The sequence below is a fragment of the Abramis brama genome (assembly GCF_963993115.1).
Source record: "Abramis brama genome assembly, chromosome: 7".
In the NCBI taxonomy this organism is placed as follows: Eukaryota; Metazoa; Chordata; class Actinopteri; order Cypriniformes; family Leuciscidae; genus Abramis; species Abramis brama.
The window spans coordinates 804,601-829,600 of NC_139969.1; the positions used below are offsets into that span (position 1 = coordinate 804,601).

The 25,000-nt window shown below is 38.7% G+C and overlaps 1 protein-coding gene across 2 annotated transcripts in view; it reads right to left on the reverse strand.

Moving 5' to 3' along the window:
• LOC311087636 (receptor-type tyrosine-protein phosphatase mu) overlaps nucleotides 1-25,000 on the reverse strand; it is a 246,722-nt gene that overhangs the window by 52,160 nt on the left and 169,562 nt on the right. The window contains exons 15-20 of one of the 2 annotated variants that reach the window (XM_084120986.1): nucleotides 24,467-24,602; nucleotides 21,192-21,221; nucleotides 13,426-13,574; nucleotides 11,067-11,144; nucleotides 9,831-9,857; nucleotides 3,555-3,769 (exon numbers count right to left, since the gene is read on the reverse strand). In XM_084120986.1, coding sequence (XP_083977112.1) covers nucleotides 3,555-3,769; nucleotides 9,831-9,857; nucleotides 11,067-11,144; nucleotides 13,426-13,574; nucleotides 21,192-21,221; nucleotides 24,467-24,602 — 635 coding nt within the window. The remainder of the gene's footprint in view (nucleotides 1-3,554; nucleotides 3,770-9,830; nucleotides 9,858-11,066; nucleotides 11,145-13,425; nucleotides 13,575-21,191; nucleotides 21,222-24,466; nucleotides 24,603-25,000) is intronic. The other variant, XM_084120985.1, reaches the window with a different exon arrangement.

The following is a 25,000-nucleotide window of genomic DNA, read 5'->3' on the forward strand; positions in this document are numbered from 1 at the left end:
ATGTTCATCTATGTGATCATATTGTGCTTATACTGTGTTGGATGAGCTCTACTGATCTATTTGAGAGGAAATGTCTAGAATAATCGATAAACCCAGTTGTTTTTTCTTCTTTCAACTCAACACAGTAGAAATATCTTCTAATAAGACGAGTTCCTCTGTTCTCTCCCTTCGGAGTCAAACTGTTATTCATTTATTGGAGAAGAAGAGTGTTTTGACATGAACTCAACCAGATAAATGACGATAGCTTCCTTTGACCATGTGAGTCCTCAGAGACGAATAATTAATCTGCTTTCCCATCAATAATTCATGCTGGAAAACTTCACTAACCATATATTATATCTAATGGAGTTCATTTGCATGATTGGCATTTTAGAAGCTAAATATCATCTTTTCATTTTATTTCATTCACTCGACTTCTGGATTTCCAATAAAAATAATTTGAGAATTATAAATCTATTAAACAATTATATAAAACTATTAAACAACTCTATAAAACAATTCATAAAGGACTATGTGGTGATCTGGAGCATGAAAACACGTTGATAGAGTTTACAAAAACAACAAAACAAGGAGCTACTACTCGTTTAAATAAAAACATATAATATATATTAAAAATATGATATATGATATAATACACACACACACGTATATATATCGTGTACACACATCATCATCACATCATCACATCATCATCAGTGTCTCTCAGTTAAAAGGAACCAAACAAAGTCTTACCTCATTGATCTGCTCCACAGAGAACAACAGAACCAGAAGAGAGAGACACAGTGTGTAAGTCAACAGAGACAGAACTACTTGTGCACAATAAACACACACACACACACACACACACACACAAACACACGCTCACACTCACTCACTCACTCACTCACTCACTCTCTCTCACACTCACTCACTCACACACTCACTCACTCACTCACTCACACATACTCACTCACTCACTCACTCGCACACACACTCACTCACTCACTCACTCACTCACTCACTCACTCACTCACTCGCACACACACTCACTCGCACACACTCACTCACACACTCACTCACTCACTCACTCACTCGCACACACTCACTCACTCACTCACTCGCACACACACTCACTCACTCTCACACACTCACTCACTCACACATACTCACTCACTCACTCACTCGCACACACTCACTCTCACACTCACACACTCACTCTCACACACTCACTCGCACACACTCACTCACTCACACATACTCACTCACTCGCACACACACACACACACTCACTCTCACACTCACACACTCACTCTCACACACTCACTCTCACACACTCACTCACTCACTCACTCACTCACTCTCCCTCACTCACACACATACTCACTCACTCAGACTCACTCACTCACTCACTCTTCACTCACTCACTCACTCACTCACTCGCACACATACACTCAGTCACACACTCACTCACTCAGTCACACACACACTCACTCACACATACTCACTCACTCGCTCACTCACTCGCACACACACACACACACACACACACTCACTCGCACACACTCACTCACTCACTCGCACACACTCACTCGCACACACTCACTCACTCGCACACACACACACACTCACTCTCACACTCACACACTCACTCTCACACACTCACTCTCACACACTCACTCACTCGCACACACTCACTCACACATACTCACTCACTCGCACACACACACACACACTCACTCTCACACTCACACACTCACTCACTCACTCACTCACTCACTCGCACACACACTCACTCACTCACTCACTCACTCTCCCTCACTCACACACATACTCACTCACTCAGACTCACTCACTCACTCACTCTTCACTCATTCACTCACTCACTCACTCGCACACATACACTCAGTCACACACTCACTCACTCAGTCACACACTCACTCACACATACTCACTCACTCGCTCACTCACTCGCACACACACACACACACACACACACACACACTCACTCGCACACACTCACTCACTCACTCGCACACACTCACTCACTCACTCGCACACACAACTCACTCACTCACTCACTCACACACTCTCACTCACTCACACACACACTCACTCGCACACACACACACACACACACACACACACACACTCACTCGCACACACTCACTCACTCACTCACACACTCTCACTCACTCACTCACTCACTCGCACACATACACTCAGTCACACACTCACTCACTCTCACACATACACTCAGTCACACACTCACTCACTCAGTCACACACTCACTCACTCACTCGCACACACACACACACACACACACACACACACACTCACTCGCACACACTCACTCGCACACACTCACTCACTCACTCGCACACACAACTCACTCACTCACTCACTCACACACTCACTCACTCACTCGCACACATACACTCAGTCACACACTCCCTCACTCACTCGCTCAGTCAGTCACACACTCACTCACTCACTCACTCGCACACACAACTCACTCACTCACTCACACACTCACTCACTCACTCACTCACTCACTCGCACACATACACTCAGTCACACACTCCCTCACTCACTCGCTCAGTCAGTCACACACTCACTCACTCACTCGCACACACACACACACACACACACTCACTCGCACACTCACTCGCACACACTCACACACTCACTCGCACACTCACTCGCACACACTCACTCACTCACTCGCACACACAACTCACTCACTCACTCACTCACTCGCACACATACACTCAGTCACACACTCCCTCACTCACTCGCTCAGTCAGTCACACACTCACTCACTCACTCACTCACTCACTCGCACACTCACTCACTCACACACTCACACACTCACTCACTCACTCACTCACTCACTCGCACACATACACTCAGTCACACACTCCCTCACTCACTCGCTCAGTCAGTCACACACTCACTCACTCACTCACATATAATTTTCACTCACACTAAATTGTAATATGGACTCATGCATTTTCTGTAAAGCTGCTTTGAAATGATGTGTGTTGTGAAAAGCACTATACAAATAAAAGTTTTTAGTTTAGTTTAGTTTTAAAAATATTTAGTTTTATTTTATACACAGTATTAAATCCACGACTCATGAAGTGATTCCAGGTGTTTCAAGAACTGTAACATTCTTGACAAAACAGAAATTGAGTGGGAAAAGAATATGAATCCAGTGTCCAGTGAATCCATCAGTGTAGAAGCACGCGTGAGTGTGTGTGTGTCGCAGTGCATGCTGGGATAGCTGAGGTCTCACATCAGTGTAGAAGCACGCGCGTGAGTGTATGTGCCGCAGTGCATGCTGGGATAGTTGAGGTCTCACCTCGTAGAATCCATCAGTGTAAAAGCGTGTGCGTGAGTGTGTGTGTGTGCCGCAGTGCATTCTGGGATAGCTGAGGTCTCACATCAGTGTAGAAGCACGCGTGTGTGTGTGTGTGCCGCAGTGCATGCTGGGATAGCTGAGGTCTCACATCAGTGTAGAAGCACGCGTGTGTGTGTGTGTGTGCCGCAGTGCATGCTGGGATAGCTGGTCTCACCTCGTACTCCTCCTTGAAGCCGTAGCCCTCGGCACACTTCATCTGTGTGATGTGTTGCAGGAGATCGGCCACACGGATGGCGGGATGAAGCTGAGCCGTCTGATACGGCACATCCACGGCCTCACGCTTGCGCAGAGAGTGTGTGTGCGACGTGTGTGTGTGTGTGTGCGACTGCACCAGGCTGCTGGTGTCGCTGGTCAGGGTTTGAGTCTCGTCTGCAACACAAGACAGAAAACACACACGCTGAAGAGCTGAGAACACACTAGCTCACACTTCCTTTTACAGTGACTGCAGGAACACACACACGTGTCCTAATGACTTTAAACGAGTAGTCTTCAAATACAGAAATAATTCAGAAAAAAATTCAAATACATTGTTTATTCCAAACCTGCACACTGTGGTTTTAGGAAGACTTTACAATTGTCTGTTAACATGATCTAAACACTTCTAATGCATTTATTAATCTTTGTTCATTTCAACCAGCGTTATTTTAATATCATTGAGATACAATTATAGTTTTTATTAATATTTTGAGTTGTTTTTTATTTTTATATGTTCCATTTAAATTTTTTGTTGTGAGTCTTTTGTCATTTTATGTCATGTCTATACAGTTTTAGTTATTTTAGTACATCAAGCTAAACTTTATGCAAATGAGAAATGTTGCCTTGGTGAATATGTTTTTGTAAACAAACATTTTAAAATAGAAAAAAACAGACAACTAATAAGTGCATTCAATTCTAAATTAAAAGTATAATTAAAAGAATACAATAAATAATAACTAAATAATTTATTTTAATAAAATATAATTTCTAATAAATAGAAATTATAAAATAAAAATGTTAAAAATTATAATAAATAATCAAATAAATAAATAAATGGATGAATAAATGAAAAATAATATTATATATTTTATAATACACACACACACACACACACACACTCACTCACTCACTCACACTCACACACTCACTCACTCACTCACTCGCACACACACACACTCACTCACTCACTTACTCACTCACTCACTCGCACACACACTCACTCGCACACTCACTCACTCACTCACTCACTCGCACACACACACTCACTCACTCACTCGCACACACACACACTCACTCACTGACTCGCACACACACACTCACTCACTCACTCGCACACACTCACACACTCACTCACTCACTCGTACACACACACTCACTCACTCGCACACACTCACTCACACATACTCACTCACTCACTCGCACACACACACTCACTCACTCACTCGCACACACTCACTCACTCACTCACTCACTCACTCACTCACACTCGCTCGCTTACTCACTCACACATACTCACTCACTAACTCACTCACTCGCACACACACACTCACTCGCACACACTCACTCACACACTCACTCACTCACACTCACTCGCACACACACACACACTCACTCACACATACTCACTCACTCACTCGCACACACACACACACACACTCGCACACACTCACTCAGTCATTCACTCGCACACACACTCACTCACTCACTCACTCACTCACTCACTCACTCGCACACACACACTCACTCACTCACACACACACATTCACTCACTCACTCACTCACACACACACACACACACACACACACTCACTCACTCGCACACACACACACTCACTCACTCACTCACTCACACTCACTCACACACTCACACACTCACACACTCACTCATAAAATTATAAAATAAAAATGTTAAAAATGATAAAAATCAAATAAATAAATAAATGGATGAATAAATGAAAAGTAATATTATATATTTTATAATATATAAATAATATTATTTATTGTTTTATTATATTAAGTTATAAAAATGCAAAAAATATATAATAATGTTTTTTATACTTTTATATTTTTTCAGTTAATGTTTGTTTTATGGTTTTAGTTTTAGTTAACTATATTAAAAACCCTGATTTCAACATTTACTAATGCATTATTAAAATCAAAAGTTAATATTATTTAATAGACCTGAGCTAATGAACAGTTTTGTACAGTTTATTTGTAACAAAGATTAATAAATACTGTAGCAAAATGTATTGCTCATAGATACTGCCAGTTATGACACCTTACTAAAAGTGTTACCGTGATTTTATTCTGTGACATAGATGATTCCTAAACAAATCATAACAGTAAATCTTATGACTGCTGAAAAAAAAACAAAAAAACAGTGAAAACCAGCCGAAGCTGTTCTTATCGCAGCTGGTTTGAGATGGTTTTCGGTGGTTAGATAAAAAGTGGTTTAAAACCAGCTTGTTAAATTAGCTTAGACTGGTTTTATCTGTTTTTCAGTGAGAAAGAGACTGAAATTCAAGCCGTTATTCACTGAAAATGCAGAAATGTAACAGAAAAACAACAGTTTACAGGGTTGGAACAACATGAGAGCGAATAAATAATGCCAAAACTCACATTTTGATTAATTAAGGCAAGACTTCAGGTGAATAAGTGATATAAGTAATTAATAAATAAAACATTTAACTAATAGATATCACCATACTTCCACAGCTGAGTAATTACTTTAAGAAGTGCAGATTACACGTTTTCTGAAATGTCATGTTTGAATATGCAAATGAGGTAATATCTAATTAAATATGCACACATTTGCATACATTTCCAGAACGGAAATCTGAGCAGTGGATAAAGCAAGGATCATGTTTGATTTTGTTGACATATTATTAGTTTTTCCAAAAGATATTTTGGATTTAAAAACTAGAGGTATGTCGCATTTCGTGGAAGGATAGTGATACTGCATAAAAAAGGCCTTAAAAACGGTTTAGAAGAGAATAAACGCAACCCTATGTATTTATTTGATACAGTAACTTCAATTTCTCTTTATGAATTTCTTTACTTCCAGGATAAAGTATTTTTTGGATGTTTTCTTTCCACTAATATATGCATTAAAGCAGTGTTTTTGCTTGTCGTCTTGCCTTAATCATCTCTATCTTCTCATGCTCTCAGTCAGTGTAAAAGGAAGCGCTTGATCGATTTCCCATTCATTGGCAATGGATGGATCATGACACGACGTTGCAGGAAGGGGTGGATGAGTGGATGTGGAGGGAGGGATCGATTGACTGCCCCGTTCGTCCATTCGTTCGTGAAATATCACGTGCATCGTTCCTGCATAATTTGACTGAAACACGGCTAAGATCGGCCTGTGTCCCTGTTCGGCCCTGATCTGAGATCTGCTGAGATTCAGTGATGGGTGCTGTCAATCAACAGCAAAGCATGAGTGGAATGAGTGATGACGGATGATCAAAAGCCACACGGCGAATCACAACTACGCAAAGCAAAGAAAGCAGAAGCACGATGGCGAACACACACACACACACACACATGGGGAGGACGGGTGACGCTGTAACGCGTGTCTACGTCCATGCACAGCTCAGGGAGAAACACACAAGCTCCGTCACGCTCATGAACTTACCATTAATGGGGACTTTTTAAGCAGATACATTAGAGGTAAACGTGAGAAGAGAGAGAGAGAGAGAGAGAGAGAGAGAGTGAGAGAGAGAGGGAGAGAGAGAAAGGAGACAGGGTATAAGCAACAATACACCAAAGAGAACGAGCTCTGATCAGTCGAGGGCGTTCGAGGGGTTATGGGACTCAAATCACAATGAAGGAGAAAAATGAATTTCAAATAAAGCAGAAAAAAGAGAGAAATGCAAATAAAAGTGGTAAGATGATGAACATTAACATCGCTTCATGGAGATCTGCAGAGCAGCGGCGTGCCTCACACGACATCGACGGAGTGGCTAAGGTCAAAGGTCACGGACGCTACCGTAGGTCATCTGTCAAATTAACCTCAACCTTAAAAATAATAAAGATGAAGATGAACATGATCTGTGCTGAACTCGTGTGTTTTGTGCTGCGGATTACTGGCTTGGGAAATACAATAAATGCAATTAATTTAGTTATAGTTTAAAATATAATAAATCATTTGAAATTATAATTAAAATAATTATAAAAAAGTATGAATTAAAATAATTCAAAAATAAAAAGGATAAAAATAATGTAAAGATAAAAAATAGAAAAATAGACATAAATGCATTAAATTCAAAGTGCATTATAAAAGTATTATAAAAATGTAAATTATTTATTTATTAAATAAACCAATTTAAAATGTATTATTTACTAATATTAACTTCTAAAAATGGAAAAATATATAATGCATTAAAGTATTCATTAAAATTAAAATAAGTTATAGAAAAATAAATAAACTAATTTAAATTATAATAAAATATAAATTAATTATATACTGAATTAACAAATTATACAAAATAGAAAAATAGAAAAACAATAAATAAATGCATTAAATTCTAAATTAAATGTAAAAATAATTAAAATAATAATAATAATAATTAAAATAAATTAAAGATTAAATAAACTAATAAATGAAAATCAAAAAATAATAAATTATTTATTTGTTATCAATATTATTATTTAATAATATTAAGTTATTAATATATATAAATGTATTAAAATATATATTTTTATAAAAAATAAATAATAAAAGTTATAAAAACAGAAATATAATAAATGCATTAAATAAAATAGAAAAAATATATAATAAATATATTAAATTATTACTAAACAACAAATGAATAATTATGAATAAACAAACAAATAAATAAATGTCAACGCTTGATCTGAAGACTTTCTGCTGCTCAGTTTATGGTGGAGTCCATCATAAACTCCTGATCCTGAAGCGAGAAGAAGAGCAGGAGCGCTGAACATCAGCATCATAAACCCTTCATGCCGGAGGTGAAGCTTTCCTTTCTTTTCCCTGTTTTATTGTGTAATGTAAAGCTGTTCCCGCTCGAGAGATCGTTTACACGTGCTGTTAGTCGAGAGTCATTCATATTTAATACGCCGCTCTGAGCTCTTATTTTTCATCACATTACGCTTCAATTAAACTCTCGGGCCGACTCTGGGGCGCGAGTGCTTTAGATAAATAGGGTGTAGAGGTGGTACGAAAATGAGACAAAACCTGCTTTATTATTCTATTTTATCATAGAGTAAACGAGTAAACAGCCGAGAAAGGAAAACAAGTAGGTCGGAAGGAGCCGCTAAAGGCAGAAGAAACATTAGAGAGAATAACAGAGGAGACGCTTCAGCGAAGAAACACTGAACCCAAAACTACAGAAAACACCGGCTTCTTCTCCACATTTACACAGAGAAGCGTGAAGAGCATCAGCTGAACCTCTCTAACCTGAGTCCTGACCCATCATCATCTTCATCATCTTCATCATCTGGCCTATAATAAACACCAAAACTGCTGAAAAAAGTCTCGTTCTCCAGCACTAATATCTAAACATTCTTAAATCAAGATACATTTACTGGAGGAGAAGCAAAATGACTGAAGATATTAAGGCTTGTTTAATGAAAAATGCATCAAAATCACATTATATATATATAATAGAAAATATTTATCACCAATATCCCATTATTTATCATTATTTATCATATCATTATTTAGTTATTAATATTAAGTTAGAAATATAGAAAAAATATATAATATTTAAAATCAAAATATGAATTAAAATTAAAAATAATAAAAGTTACAGAAATATAACACATTTTCTAGATGAAATTTGCTCATGTTTGACCGCGAACAACACAAGTGTGACAGTTTTTCTGGACTATTTAAACTTTTCCAATAATTCCCATGATTTTGTTTGTGTTCACACAGCAAATGCCAAAACCTTCACCAAGTTTCGTGCCATTCAGATGAAGAAAGAAATATACAAAACAACAAAAGTGACCGGAGGGTAAATTCTGATGCATTTTTCATAATATCGTCAGTCATTTTGCATCTCAAGTAAATGTATCTTGATATATGAATGTTTTTGCAGTGATCTGTTTTCATCAGCATTATTTGATTGAACTGAGGGGATGAATCCAGCGTTTTGTGTGTGTGTGTGTGTGTGTGTGGACAGCATCATCCACTCCCCCACATCCAGTCCACACGTCTGTCCATGCACATGAGATGTCAGACAGGAAGTGACATCACAGCAAGCACGACACGCGATGCGCATTGGATGTCAGACAGGAAGTGACATCACGACACGCGATGCGCATGAGATGGAGTGAAGAGGAACCCAAAGGAAGAGAAGCGACAGACAGGTGTGTGTGATGAAAAGCCCAAAACAAACTGAATAAAGCAAACATGATGGCAGATCGTATTCCTTCCCTCGGACACACTTCAAGAACAGAATCACTGAATCACAAGAGTCGAGGAGCTCACCTAAGATGGCGGTCGGAACGAACGGGTCTGGAGTCCAGCAGAAGAAGAGAAGAGAAGAGAAGAGAAGAGAAGAGAAGAGAAGAGAAGAGAAGAGAAGAGAAGAGAAGAGAAGAGAAGAGAAGAGAAGAGAAGAGAAGAGAAGAGAATATATTTTATATATTTAAAAAAAAACAATTATATATATAGGTTTGTTTTTTTTTTGCATTTTAATACAATGAAATGTACTTTATTTGAACTTATTATTAATTGCATTGATAATAATAATAATAATAATAATAATAGAAACAATAGTTGTCGAAGAGCAAAAAAGGAAATATACAGTTTTTTTCAGAATGTTATTGTTACAATTATTTCTAATAATAATAATAAAAATAGTAACAATAGTTGTCGAGGGGCAAAAAATAAATATGATTTTTATTTTATTTTTTGTATTTGAATGATAATAAAATCATATTTCAGTTTTCTGCTTCTCAACAACTATTGTTTCTGTAATAATAATAATAATAATAAATTGAACTTAATTAAAAGGCTAAAAAATAAAGTTAAATCATGTTTTTTGCCCTCAACAACTCGTTTCCATTTGTTTCTCAGTTTGTTTCTAAAAAAAAGATTAAAAACAAGTAGCTTTATCATAATTATAGCAGAAATATTATTATTTTTTAGCATTTTAATTACGTTAAAACATTTTTTTGCAAAAATTAATTTTAACAAAACAAGTACAATGTTCAATGCAATGAAAAAAAAGAAAAAAAGAAGTTCTTCCTCAGTGTTTCTGTCTCGTTCTCCAGCACAAATATCTAAACATCCTTAAATCAAGATTCATTTACTGGAGAAGAAAAATGACTTAATATGATTTCTGAATTGTTTTTAGATTTAATATAAAAAAAATATCTTCCAAATGGAGTCAGAAAAATCAACTTCATTCATTCAAAGCGAAAACAAGATAATTTTTCTGGTTCTTGTTTTAAACACAAACTCACTTCATTTTCATACATTTTTTACTTAATATCTTCAGTAATTTTGCTTCTTCTCCAGTAAATGTACCTTGATTTATGAATGTTTAGATATTAGTGCTGGAGAACGAGACAGAAACACTGAGGAGGAACATGACTTTGTGCAGTTTGTTGTTGATCAGTTCAGGGTTTAAAGCCTGTGATTTAAAGATATTTTTTTGGTCCACATGAAGAAACTGAAGGAGAACAGCGTGTGTGTGTGTGTGTGTGTGTGTGAGGTTACCAGGGTAATAGGTGTTCGGGATGCTGCTGCTGCTCAGTGTGTTGGTCTTCACCGTCAGAGAACATGGAGAGGAACCCGCTTCACAAGAGACAAACAACACAGTTAAACACATGATCATGTCCTGTTCCTGCAGCGGCGGATCAACACCAGTGACACGAGCCTCACTCCCAGAACACACTGATACTCCAGTCGCTTCGGATAGAAACGCTTGACATCATTCATCAGTTTTGTATCTTACATGGCAAAAAGACGAGACATATTTTCTAGAAATATGTTTTACTTTCTTAGATTTCAATTTTTGCAGTATGGAGAAGCAAAAAGACTGAAGATATTAAGTCTTGTTTTATGAAAAAACAGATCAAAATGAAGTGAGTTTAAATTTAAAACAAGATCAAATATCCGTCAGTGGAGTCAGAACAATAATTCAAAGAGAAAACAAGATTATTTTTCTGTCCCCGATACTTGTTCTGAACAGTAAATAATAAAATCTTGTTTTGCAGTGAACGATGTCGACTGGCGTCTCATTGCAGTATAAACACGCGTGTGTGTGTGTGTGTGTGTGTGTGACTAACAGAGATATAAAGTTAATTGTTTGAATCAGTGCTGATTAAAGGCTCATCAGATAATCGGGATCGATGAGGTCACACAGCTGTCCGTGTCACGTGTGTGTGTGTGTGTGTGTGTGTGTGTGTGTGTGTAAAGCTCCTGCAGAGACGGGGACATGAGGACACGTCAGGAGCGTCTGTGTGTGTGACGAGTGTGTGTGACAGATGCTTTATCAACACAACAATCACTCAGACGAGTGTGTGTGGAATTATCAGACAGAGGGATTTACATTCACTAGAAGATCCTCAGTGTTTCTGTCTCGTTCTCCAGCACTAATATATAAACATTCTGAAATCAAGATTCATTTACTGGAGAAGAAGCAACATTACTGAAGATATTAAGTTAAAAAAATGAAGTGAGTTTGGAGTCAGAAAAATAATCTTAATTCAGAAGAGAAAACTTTTTCACTATCTTCAGTCATTTTGCTTCTTCTCCAGTAAATGAATCTTTATTTAAGAATGTGTAGATATTTGTGCTGGAGAACAAATGTAAAAGTGTAATGAATTTAATTATATGACACTGCAGACAAAGCGCTCAGGGATGCAACAAGGACATGAGTAACTTTAATTCAGAGCAGTCCCAGAGTGTCAGAGACAGAGTAGAGTCACACCTGTGATTCTGAACATCTTATCAAGATCTTTCTTTATTTTGTGATAATTCTATAACATTATCACTCATACACTGTTGGGTAAGATGTACGGATATACAGTTTGTACAGTTTAAAAATCATTTTGTCGATTAAATGTCCCCATAACAATGTGAGTGTGTGTGTGTGTGTGTGTGTGTGTTAGTGAGTGAGTGAGTGAGTGTGTGTGTGTGTGAGTGAGTGTGTGTGTGTGTGTGCGTTTGGTTTATATTACATTGTGGGAACCAAATGTCCAAAGGATAGTGAAGGATTCAAATTTAAGAATCTATTTCAAATATGCTTCCTTACATAACATCACGGTGAAGAATACTGATTTTAGCATTTGAGGTTTTAATTTAGATAGTATATAAACTGAGAAAGTGATTATTGAGTTTACAGCAAGATATTCCTGCCCGACCTGTTTTTCCTTTGTAAGTTAAATGAGTCAGATCACGGAGACGCTAACCTATTGTCTTTAATGGCTCTTGGAGCAAGAGCCACAGTCCAGACGTTGAATCGTTTGGCTGATTGGATTAGCACATATGCATTTGAGTGGTTATGCTGATTGGATTGAGACTGCCGGTCTGGGGGGGGTTCCTTAACCTGTACACTCATTTACATGCTTTGTTTGAATTTGTCTCCACCCCCAAAAGTCCCTCCTCCTAAAATGCCTATAAGATACCATGTAAAGTTATGTTAGATTAGATTATGTTGGACGAATCCGCAGCTGTGCTCAATAAAGAATACTTCTGTTTGAACGTGATCCCAACGTCTCCTGGTTTCTGCTTTGAAGAAAGAAAACTTTACAACAATAGTAAAACCTGAGATCACCTCCATTGTGGGGACCAGCCAGCGGTCCATGAGGGGAATGGGTTAATAAACATACTAAATTATATTTTTTTGAAAATGTAAAAATGCAGAAAGTTTTCTGTGATGGGCAGGTTTAGGGGTCGGGTTAGTGTAAGGAGACAGAATATACAGTTTGTACAGTATAAAAACCATTAAGTCTATGGAGAGTCCCCACAGAGTGTGTGTGTGTGTGTGTGTGTGTGTGAGTGAGTGAGTGAGTGAGTGAGTGAGTGAGTGAGTGAGTGAGTGAGTGTGTGTGTGTGTGTGTGTGTGACTCACAGCGTCCGTTGAGGTTGTGTGTGTCCATGAAGGACAGCGCCTCGTCACAGTTGGTCCCCTGTTCAGTGTAACTCTTGTCCATGGAGTTCACCATCACCGTCATCTCCTGCCTCGTGCTCAGCGTCTCCTTGCGCTTCTTCGCCAGCTTCCTGAACATCACATTCACGGTTATTAGTTCAGCGCTTTTCACAACACACATCATATCAAAGCAGCTTTACAGAGAATGCTAAAAGTCCACAATACAGTTTACAGTGATCTGTTATCAGAGGAAACTGTCTAAGTTATGCATTTCAGAAACGTACAAAATCACAGTTAACATCGAGGATGAAAATAGCCGAATTAGCAATACGATACGCTAATCTGAGAGGAAACACACGGGCTACACACACACACACACACACACTGCAGGAATGTTTCATCGTTTAATTCTAGATTCTGTTTCACATAATAATGAAACTTTCTGAACACAGTGAAGGAAAATCGGTGCATGATTTACTTCTAACCATTTTCTCCATTTTTACAATTAATTACAAAGAAGTGTCAAGTAACATTGAATTAAGCATAAAAAAACTGAATAGTATGTTCATGTACTGCGATGAGCTTTATTTACAGTCGTTTTCTACAGTCCAGATGTGCTTTCTGGATTTAAGATTGTAAATGAGGAAGAGTTGAACATGTATTCGTGAAGAAAGCACTCGAGCTGGTTCAGCATTAAAGTCATCAAAAGAGGCTAATTTCAATAACCAGGGCCTGATTAATATGGCAGCGTTAACCTCCCAATTAAACCTAATTTAACTTTAATCAATGCGCTATAGGGAGCTTTCTGTGATTACAGCCTGTTCTCCAACATACAGACCGAACGAACGAACGAACGAACATATGCAGCTCCAAACACACCAAACATCTCCTGATCACGAGAATAAAGAATTGTAATAGAGTTCTGCTTCAGCTGATCTATAACTCAAATATGCAAATTCACTTGGCCTGCCTTTGATCCACTGCATGAGGAAATGCAAATGAGGCCAAATTGAGTATTGATAAAACTCAGTTCAGTATTGATTCAGTTCAGTTCAGTGTTGATTCAATTCAGTTCAGTATTGATTTAATTCAGTTCAGTGTTGATTCAGTTCAGTTCAGTTCAGTGTTGATTCAGTTCAGTTCAGTGTTGATTCAGTTTAGTTCAGTGTTGATTCAATTCAGTTCAGTGTTGATTCAATTCATTTCAGTTCAGTATTGATTTAATGCAGTTCAGTGTTGATTCAATTCAGTTCAGTGTTGATTCAATTCAGTTCAGTATTGATTTAATTCAGTTCAGTGTTGATTCAGTTCAGTTTTGTTTCAATTTAGTTCAGTGTTGATTCAGTTCAGTTCAGTGTTGATTCAGTTCAGTTCAGTGTTGATTCAGTTCAGTTCAGTGTTGATTCAATTCAGTTCAGTGTTGATTTAATTCAGTTCAGTGTTGATTCAATTCAGTTCAGTATTGATTCAATTCAGTTCAGTATTGATTTAATTCAGTTCACTGTTGATCCAGTTCAGTGTTGATTCAATTCAGTTCAGTGTTGATTCACTTCAGTTCAGTATTGATTCAATTCAGTTCAGTGTTGATCCAGTTCAGTGTTGATTCAATTCAGTTCAGTTCAGTGGTAATTCAGTGTTCAGTTAATATATAGAACGAACGAACACATGCAGCTCCAAACACACCAAACATCTCCCGATCACGAGAATAAAGAGTTGTAATTGAGTTCTGCTTCAGCTGATCTATAACTCAAATATGCTAATTCACTCGGCCCACCTTTGATCCACTGCATGAGGAAATGCAAATGAGGCCAAATTAGCCAGCCAATCTGTGGGAGAGGAATTAGCATGTGGAGGAGGGGCTCCACGCCTGAGGCCTCGACTTTCCCAAAGCGGATCTGGAGGTAATTTCAAATGAGATCTTGGAAACCGAGCCAAACCACAAAGTAAGGAGATGCACGAAGTTTCTACAAACGACAAACTCTATTAAAGCCAAACTGAGATCATGAACATCCACGGACGACATGATTGATGAGCAAAGCCGACGGGTTACACCGCTATATGAGATTATGACTCGAAACAACACGCCGAAACTCCATTAGGACAGAGTTCAGTTCACAATCTGCGTTGGATAAAGCTCTATTTCTACAGCACTTTATATAACAGACGGTTTCAATGCAGATTCAGTTCAGTTCAGTGTTGATTCAATTTAGTTTAGTGTTGATTCAATTCGGTTCAGTGTTGATTCAGTTTAGTTCAATAACTGTAAAGTTAATTAATTATGAAATGAGTTTAATTCAGCTATAAGCAGCTCTACAGTTCAGTTCAAAATACACATTTAAATTCAATTCCCACATAAGCTCTACATCTGAGGGTCTCACAAGTGTAGTCAAATTCTATTTTGCACTGACCCTCATTTCTGAATCTATTTGATAATATTTTGTGAATTAAACAGTTTATTAACTCATCTCATATCTGGAAGACGGGGATCATTCAGTGTTTTGAAAGTGTGAAAATACTTCATTTAAAGAGTAATGACTTAACACACTCACTCACACACTCACTCACACACACACACACACACACACACACACACACACACACACACACACACACACACACACACACACACACACACACACACTCACTGACTCACTGACTCACTCACTCACTCACTCACTCACTGACTCACTCACTCACTCACACTGACTCACTCACTCACTCACTCACTGACTCACTCACACTAACTCACTCACACTAACTCACTCACTGACTCACTGACTCACTCACTCACTCACTCACTCACTCACTCACTCACTCACTCACTCACTCACTCACTAACTCACTCACTGACTCACTGACTCACTCACTCACTCACTCACTCACTCACTCACTCACTCACTCACTCACTGACTCACTGACTCACTCACTGATTCACTCACTCACTGATTCACTCACTCACTCACTCACTCACTCACTCACTCACTCACTCACTCACTCACACACACACACACACATATATTAAGTTTTCTGGGGAAATAAAAATGAAGAGAGTTTTTGCTTAAAACTAGCAAAATGATCTGCCAGTGGGGTAAGAAATATAATGTTAAAAACAAGAAAAGATTTTTCTTACCCCAGTGGCAGATCATTTTGCTAGTTTTAAGCAAAAACTCTCTTCATTTTTATTTATTTTGCCCAGAAAATAAGACATAATATCTAATTACTCATCTAGTAAATGCTTCTTAATTTTTGAATTTTTAGATATTTGGACTGGAAACAAGACAAAAATACTGAATAAGAAAAGCATTTTTTGCAGTGCACACACACACACTCACTCACTCACACACACACACACACACACCTAATTGACTGACTCCTGCGGAGGAAACACACACTTCAAAGTCTGACGGCACACTGGAGATCGAGGTTATTGTTTTCTCACACATTTCAGTGGCTATTTCCAGCCTTTAGCGTGCGTGTCCGAAACAAAAGCGTCTTCATTAGAGGCGTTCGGACACTGGGAACAGTGGGGAATTGTGGGTATCGTGCAGCGCGCTGGACTGGGATCAGTCGACGATCGAGACCCAGCAGAGACTAAAGACACTTCGAGTCACTGTGAGTCACTACAATGAAACTAGAGAACTGAAAAACTGAAGCGTGTCGAAGAACACGTGAGATAATGCAGATTAACACTGAGATTTAATGGAATTAATTACTGGTTAGAGTTTCAGATTTAACCAGATGTCAAATTAAAGCTTTATTTGACTAGGATATTAAGTCTTGTTTAAAACTGAAATGTATCAAAATGAAGTGAGTTTGTGCTTAAAACGAGAACAAATGGAGTCAGAATTTTTTTTCATCAAATAAATTTTTCATCAAACAAGTCTTAATATCTTCAGTCATTTTGCTTCTTCTCCAGTAAATGAATCTTGATTTAAGAATGTTTAGATATTTGTGCTGGAGAACGAGACAGAAACACTGAGGAAGAACATCATTATTTGTGCATTACAATATACAAAAGGAGATGGAAATATGACGGGAGCCCCAGTGCTGATGGAGGACTGGAAACACTCCGGTATATGATTTGCGTGGATTTAATATTTTAATATTTTTGTGTGTGACTGGATCGAGTCTCCAGATCCCTCTCTTCATTCTCTCTGTCGCTCATCAGGATTCAGTGAAACAAATGTGCTGGTCTTGTTCCAATTACTGTTCTGTGTGTGTGTGTGTGTGTGTGTGTGTGTGTGTGTGTGAGAGAGAGAGAGAGAGAGAGAGAGAGAGTGAGAGTTTGTTAGTGTCAGTGTATGTGTGTGAGAGAGTGAGTGAGTGTGTGTGTCTGTATGAGTGTGTGTGTGAGTGAGTGAGTGTGTGTGTGTGTGTGTGTGTGTGTGTGTGTGTGTGTGTGTGAGTGAGTGAGTGAGTGTGTGTGTCTGTATTCGAATGAGTGAGTGTGAGTGTGTGTCTGTATTAGTATGTGTGAGTGTGTGTGTGTGTGTGTGTGTGTGTGAGTGTGTATGTGTGTGTCTGTATTAGTATGTGTGAGTGTGTGTGTGAGTGTGTGAGTGTGTATGTGTGTCTGTATTAGTATGTGTGAGTGTGTGTGTGAGTGTGAGTGTGTGTGTGTGTGTATGTGTGTCTGTATTAGTATGAGTGAGTGTGAGTGTGTGTCTGTATTAGTATGTGTGAGTGTGTGTGTGTGTGTGTGTGTGTGTGAGTGTGTGTGTGTGTGTCTGTATTAGTATGTTTGACTGTGAGTGTGTGTGTGTGAGTGTGTGTCTGTATTAGTATGTGTGAGTGTGTGTGTGTGAGTGTTTGTCTGTATTAGTATGTGTGAGTGTGTGTGAGTGTGTGTGTGTGTGTGTGTGTGTGTGTGTCTGTATTAGTATGTGTGTGTGAGTGTGTCTGTATGTGTGAGTCTGTGTGAGTGTGAGTGTGTGTGTGTGTGTGTGTGTGAGTGTGTGTGTGTGTGTGTGTGTGTGTGTATGTGTGTGTGTGAGTGAGTGTGCGTGTGCGTGTGAGTGTGAGTGTGTGTGTGTGTGTGTGTGTGTGTGTGAGTGTGTGTGTGTGTGTGTGTGTGTCTGTATTAGTATGTTTGACTGTGAGTGTGTGTGTGTGAGTGTGTGTCTGTATTGGTATGTGAGAGTGTGAGTGTGTGTGAGTGTGTGTCTGTATTAGTATGTGTGAGTGTGTGTGTGAGTGTGTGTGTGTGTGTGTCTGTATTAGTATGTGTGTGTGAGTGTGTCTGTATGTGTGAGTCTGTGTGTGAGTGTGTGTGTGTGTGTGTGTGAGTGTGCGTGTGTGTGAGTGTGTGTGTGTGTGTGTGTGTGTGTGTGTGTGTGTGTGATGCTCCACAGTCACTGATGGGAAAATTAAAATCTCAGGGGTTTGTCGGACAAAAGGTTTGAGAATCGCGGCGCTAGAACGAATCATTTAGAGCAGTTCACTGAAAAGACTCGTTCATGAATCAAACGAACGCTCTCTCGCTCCACCCGTCTCTCTTTATTGAGCCACTTTCTGTTGCAGCTTTTATTGCACAGTTGGACCGGGGTGAAATATCCTCGAGACCTCGGCGCTCTCGGCCTGTCACAGTATGAGTGTGTTAATACGCTCTCCGCCTCTCATGCTGTGAGTGTGTGTTGATGGGCTCCTCGGGGACACCGCTGACAGGAGAGGTGAAACTGTCCGGCGGATTGATCACATGACAGAAACAGGAGCATTATAAAGCTGAATCCTGCACCACTCCTGTGCCTGCACACCGGTGAACACACACACGCGTCAATCATCCGTCGAGCGGACGCACAGGAGGACTTCAGTGTGTGTCTGAGAGCCGTTCCTGAGACGAGAACACACTCTGAAGATCCTAATGACTGACAACAGCACAGTTATGATTGACACTCTCACTGCCATATTAAATCAATACTGGACTGGAAGAAACTTGGCCGAGTGTGTGTGTGTGTGTGTGTGTGTGTGAGTGTGTGTGTGTGTTATTTCTAAATAAACAGGGATGGAAGTCATGAGAAATCGATTTGTTGCTGATTCCAGTTCCACTTCATTCTACTTCCATTCACCACTACGGTAAAACTTTACAATTAGCTTATATTTTAGTTAACTACATTAGTTAAAGGAATAGTTCACTTTAAAATTAAAATTCTGTCATCACATACTCACCCTCATGTTGTTTCAATCCTTTATGAATTTATTTCTTCTGCTGAACAGAAAGGAGGATATTTAGAAGAATGTCAGTAACCAGGCAGTTTCTGGGTCCCATTCACTTTCATAGTATATTTTTTTCCTACTATGAAAGTCAATGGGACCAGAAACTGTCTGGTTACTGACATTCTTCTAAATATCTTCCTTTCTGTTCAGCAGAAGAAATAAAGGTTTGAAACAACATGAGGGTGAGTATATGATGACAGAATTTTCACTTTAAAGTGAACTATTCCTTTAACATTTGGATATTGTGAGATCTGTGACGTCACACAAGCAAATACATTTGCATATTCCCGCCTCCAGAGCAAGACATAGACAAATAGTTACATTATCGCATCATAGGCCCCGCCCACTGGTGTTCAGTATCTTAACGACTGACACTGATACAGTATACAGATGTGTGTTCAGATTATAATGACTAATGATTATAATTTGATATAATTTGATTATAATTATTATAATGCAAGTATAAAATACTTTTATAATGCATTACATATAAAGGCTTTAAGTTATCATAAAGACTATAATAGTATTTACTGTTTGGTGTTCACAATTGCATTCAGTCCATAACTATTTATTCTCCACAGCAGAGCAGAATAAACGGGAAACACTAAGCGCATTTTCAATTGGTTTCAGTATTTTGGGAACTGGTTTTAAACACAAACCAGTTCTTCATTCCCACCTCTAAAAATATGCAAACGCTCAACATGATAAACAAACAAACAAACAAACAAACAGTGCAGAGCAAGCATCCATTAAACACGTGTTAGGAAAACTGAAAATATTAGGATGATGGGCTTCATTTGCATGCAAAAAACACCAACCATGCAGGAAAACTCAAGCAGAATGACGGGAGCGTGTAGAGATTGGGATTAATGCTTATGGAGCGACGATGATGATGATGATGATTGAGATGAAGAGATGCTCAGTTGGGGATATTTGGGATATTTAATTTAATTAATCAATCAACAATACTATTAATCAGCATTACCAAACGTGGACGTTTTCCACTAGAAACAAACATTGATGTATTATTTTAATTTAATACTGTGAAGCTGCTTTGATACAATCTGTATTGTGAAAAGCGCTATATAAATAAACTTGACTTGACTTAATTTTAGGTTAGGGAAAAGTACGTTTTCCCATCCCTGTGCTGGGCAAAACAAGGAGAATTATCCTCGGGAAAGTTTTTATTCCAGTTATCTACAAGTAGAATGAGCTCGTATATCAATCACATCTGTAATAATTAATAATAATAATAATAATAATAATAATAATAATAATAATAATAAATAATCACGGTTCTGATTTGAGGAGGTACAGCATTCACAGACAGGCAATTCACAGCAAACGATGAAAAATCACATCAAAACTTCAATATCGATCTCATTCGGTCATAATATCACAAACAGTTTGAAAATATTGCAGGTCGAGTGTTGATTGTGTTGTGTCTGGAGGGTCGTAAGATGCGAGCGCACGGGTCAGTCATGCAGGGTTGAACACAGCGTGACACTAACAGTGTACAAAGGTGTTTTACTTACAGGTAGTAAGTGTAGGACTGATAGGTTCTCCTGCCCAGTGGGGTGGTGGAGGGGTTTAAGCAGTGGAGGGGGATGAAGATGGAAGGAAAGAAAAAGTAAAAAATATTAATGTTTGAAAACGATATATAAAATGAACACAAGCAGACATGGTGGCATACGTGTGAGAGAGAGAGAGAGCGAGCGATTCCTGGCATGCGTGATGTTTATAACACAAACCTTAACGCTGAACCCATCAGCCCATCTTCCACTGACCTTATACTGTAAATATATACATATATATATATATATACATATACTGTGTGTATTTTTGTTTTTGTGTGGATGGATCAACAAGTTTAAGACCCAAAACTTATACACTACTACCAGTCAAAAGTTGTTCTGCTCTCCAAGGCTGTGTTTATTTGATCAAAAATACAGTAAAAACAGTGAAATATTATTCTAATGTAAATCATCTGTTGTCTATGTGAATATATAGTAAAGTGTAATTTATTCCTGTGATCAAAGCTGAATTTTCAGCATCATTACTCCAGTCTTCAGTGTCACATGATCCTTCACAAATCACTCTAATATGATGATTTGATGATCAAGAAACATTTATGAATATTATCAGTTAATAAATTACACTTTACTATATATTCACATAGAAAACAGATGATTTACATTAGAATAATATTTCAAAATGTTTACAGTATCAGCATTAGTGAGACTTACATTAAAAAAAAATCATAATTATTATAAACTTTAGATCTGCTCTGCCTCTCCAATCTCTCAGTAAACATTCATAAGTGCATTAATAAGGACGATGTCATGTGTGAAAGAACACACATCAGAACACACTGTACATTAGCAATGAAAGCAACATTAATTCACCGCACTGCATTTCTCAGGATGTAATTAGACGAATATGCAAAAACATGAGGTGTGAATGACCAGAGAACATCCGAACATCCGCACGCTTTCCTTTCTAATCCAATTCAGCAAATAAACCAAACAGATGCAAGAGATTCATCACACTCGATCATTTGATTAAGGAATATTGAAGCAGATTCAATCCAGTGAATCCGGTGTTTGGGGTTATTGAACGTGTGTGTGTGTGTGTGTGTGTGTGTGTGTGTGTGTGTGTGTGTGTGTGTCTCTCCACGTAAACGACAGAAGAGCAGATCCACACTGAGAAACCAGCGCTTCTCAATCTGTGTTTGTTATAAAAACAAATAACTCAAAAACATCGTGTTATAGATCTTTATACTTTAGTGTTTTGCAGCAGTTTAATTAAGACAATGCTCATTTAAATAATGCACAGTTGAGAAGCACTGCTTAATTTACATTTACACATGCAGAACCAGACGCTTCACCGCAACAACAACATCATTATTTACATCTTTTAAATGCTGTGCCAGTAGGACATTTTACATTTCAAAATATTCCTTTTGCAAATCTTGCAATAACGCAGAAGATTAGATCAATGTCACTGAGTCCGCCTGGGATTCACTGCAAAACATTATGAGGTTCTTCCTCTGTATTGTTTTCCAGCACAAATATATAAATATTCTTCAATCAAGATACATTTACTAAATACATTTATGAAAAATGTATCAAGCAAGACCGGCTCAGGTCATGTGATCTGGAGACCCCTGCTCCGGCTCAGGTCATGTGATCAGGAGACCCCTGCTCCGGCTCAGGTCATGTGATCTGGAGACCCCTGCACCGGCTCAGGTCATGTGATCAGGAGACCCCTGCACCGGCTCAGGTCATGTGATCAGGAGACCCCTGCACCGGCTCAGGTCATGTGATCTGGAGACCCCTGCACCGGCTCAGGTCATGTGATCAGGAGACCCCTGCACCGGCTCAGGTCATGTGATCAGGAGACCCCTGCACCGGCTCAGGTCATGTGATCAGGAGACCCCTGCACCGGCTCAGGTCATGTGATCTGGAGACCCCTGCACCGGCTCAGGTCATGTGATCTGGAGACCCCTGCACCGGCTCAGGTCATGTGATCTGGAGACCCCTGCACCGGCTCAGGTCATGTGATCTGGAGACCCCTGCACCGGCTCAGGTCATGTGATCTGGAGACCCCTGCACCGGCTCAGGTCATGTGATCTGGAGACCCCTGCACCGGCTCAGGTCATGTGATCAGGAGACCCCTGCACCGGCTCAGGTCATGTGATCTGGAGACCCCTGCACCGGCTCAGGTCATGTGATCTGGAGACCCCTGCACTGACTGCTGTTTATATACGTATATAACATATCTGATCTAGTAAATATGGAGCAAATAAACAGATATATGTGCTTACAGGCGTATGAGTGTCTCGTGTCCCACAATCACTGATCTACTGAGATTTCTCCATTGAGATGGAGAAGGGTCAAAGGTCAAAGGTCACAGGCCATTACACTCCATTTTAACAGGGCTTATCAACATAATTAGATTAATAATTCAGAGTTTATAGATAACGCGGATGGAGCCGGATTAAAGGTCAGGTGGAAATTGGAAAGAAAATCTATTATTAAAATCTCCAGACAACTGAAGATCTGCGGTTTTCCACAGTTTTGGACACTCCTGCTCATTCCTCATTAATATTAATGTCCAGATTACAATAACTGTTATATAACTCTTCCGGTTGGATTGCAGTGTAAAAAGTGACTAACATGAAATACTTTAGAAAGGTCTGGTTGAGAATGTTTTTAATAGTTTTAGTTAACGATCATAACCCTGGTTAATGCATTAACTAACAATGAGCAAAACAATTGTTACAATATTTATTAGTCTTTATCAACATTATTTGATTAAAAACATATGTTTATTGAAATAAAGCTGAAATAAAATAAAATATAAATATCAATTGAAAAACTTAAACTAAACAAAAATTTGAAATGTTGACTTTTGGTAATAAACTGAAATAAGTTGAAGCACTGGAAATAAATAAAACTAAACTGAAATACAAATAAATTAAACCTAAAAAGAAAGAAATATATATATATATAAATAAATAATGAAAAAAGCACATAATGAAATGACTAAACATCTAACTAAAATTAACATGAAAATAAAACTTATAAACAATATTAATTAAACTACAATAAAATTTAAATAAAAAAATATAAAATAACACTGGCATTAAAGCCCCAAACTAATCTCATGCATTTAAGCGGAGATCCAAACATTCACGCGTGTCCAAAGTTTTGCTTTCTGATGCGTCGTCACTCTTAACCGCGGTAAAACCAGCGTAACAGATCATCTTCAGTGTGTGTGTGTGTGTGTGTGTGTGAGAGGGGCTCACCGTTTCTTCATGAGCAGCACGACGCCGAGGAAGATGATGACGAAGAGCAGTATTCCTGCGATGACTCCTGCGATCTTCACCGTGTGGTCGGTCTGTTTCTCCGGCTCCACCGCGTTCGGTTTGTGCGTCGCTAACCCTGAGGTCAAAGGTCAAAGGTCAAACACCCGATGGTTTAAAGGTGCAGTGTGTAAGTTTTAGCGCATCTAGTGGTGAGGTTGTGAATTGCACCCAACAGAAGTTACGGTGGCCGACAGGAAGTGATGTCGTCTGAGACAGCAGAGAGGAGCCAGTTAAACAATGAGGTTTCTTTACAAAGATCAATTAAGAAATTAGGTTTACTTTATTATTCAGTAAAATTATGTTATTGCGAATATTATTGTTACTTGTTCATCATTGTGTCAGTGTTTTATTCGCTGACTTTAGCTGAAGCTTCTTTACACGAAGAACAACATAGTGACGAAACGCGTTTGTCTGTTCAGGGCCACCGTAGAAACATGTCGATGTAAGCGGACCCGCGGTGTGTGTAGAGAGAAA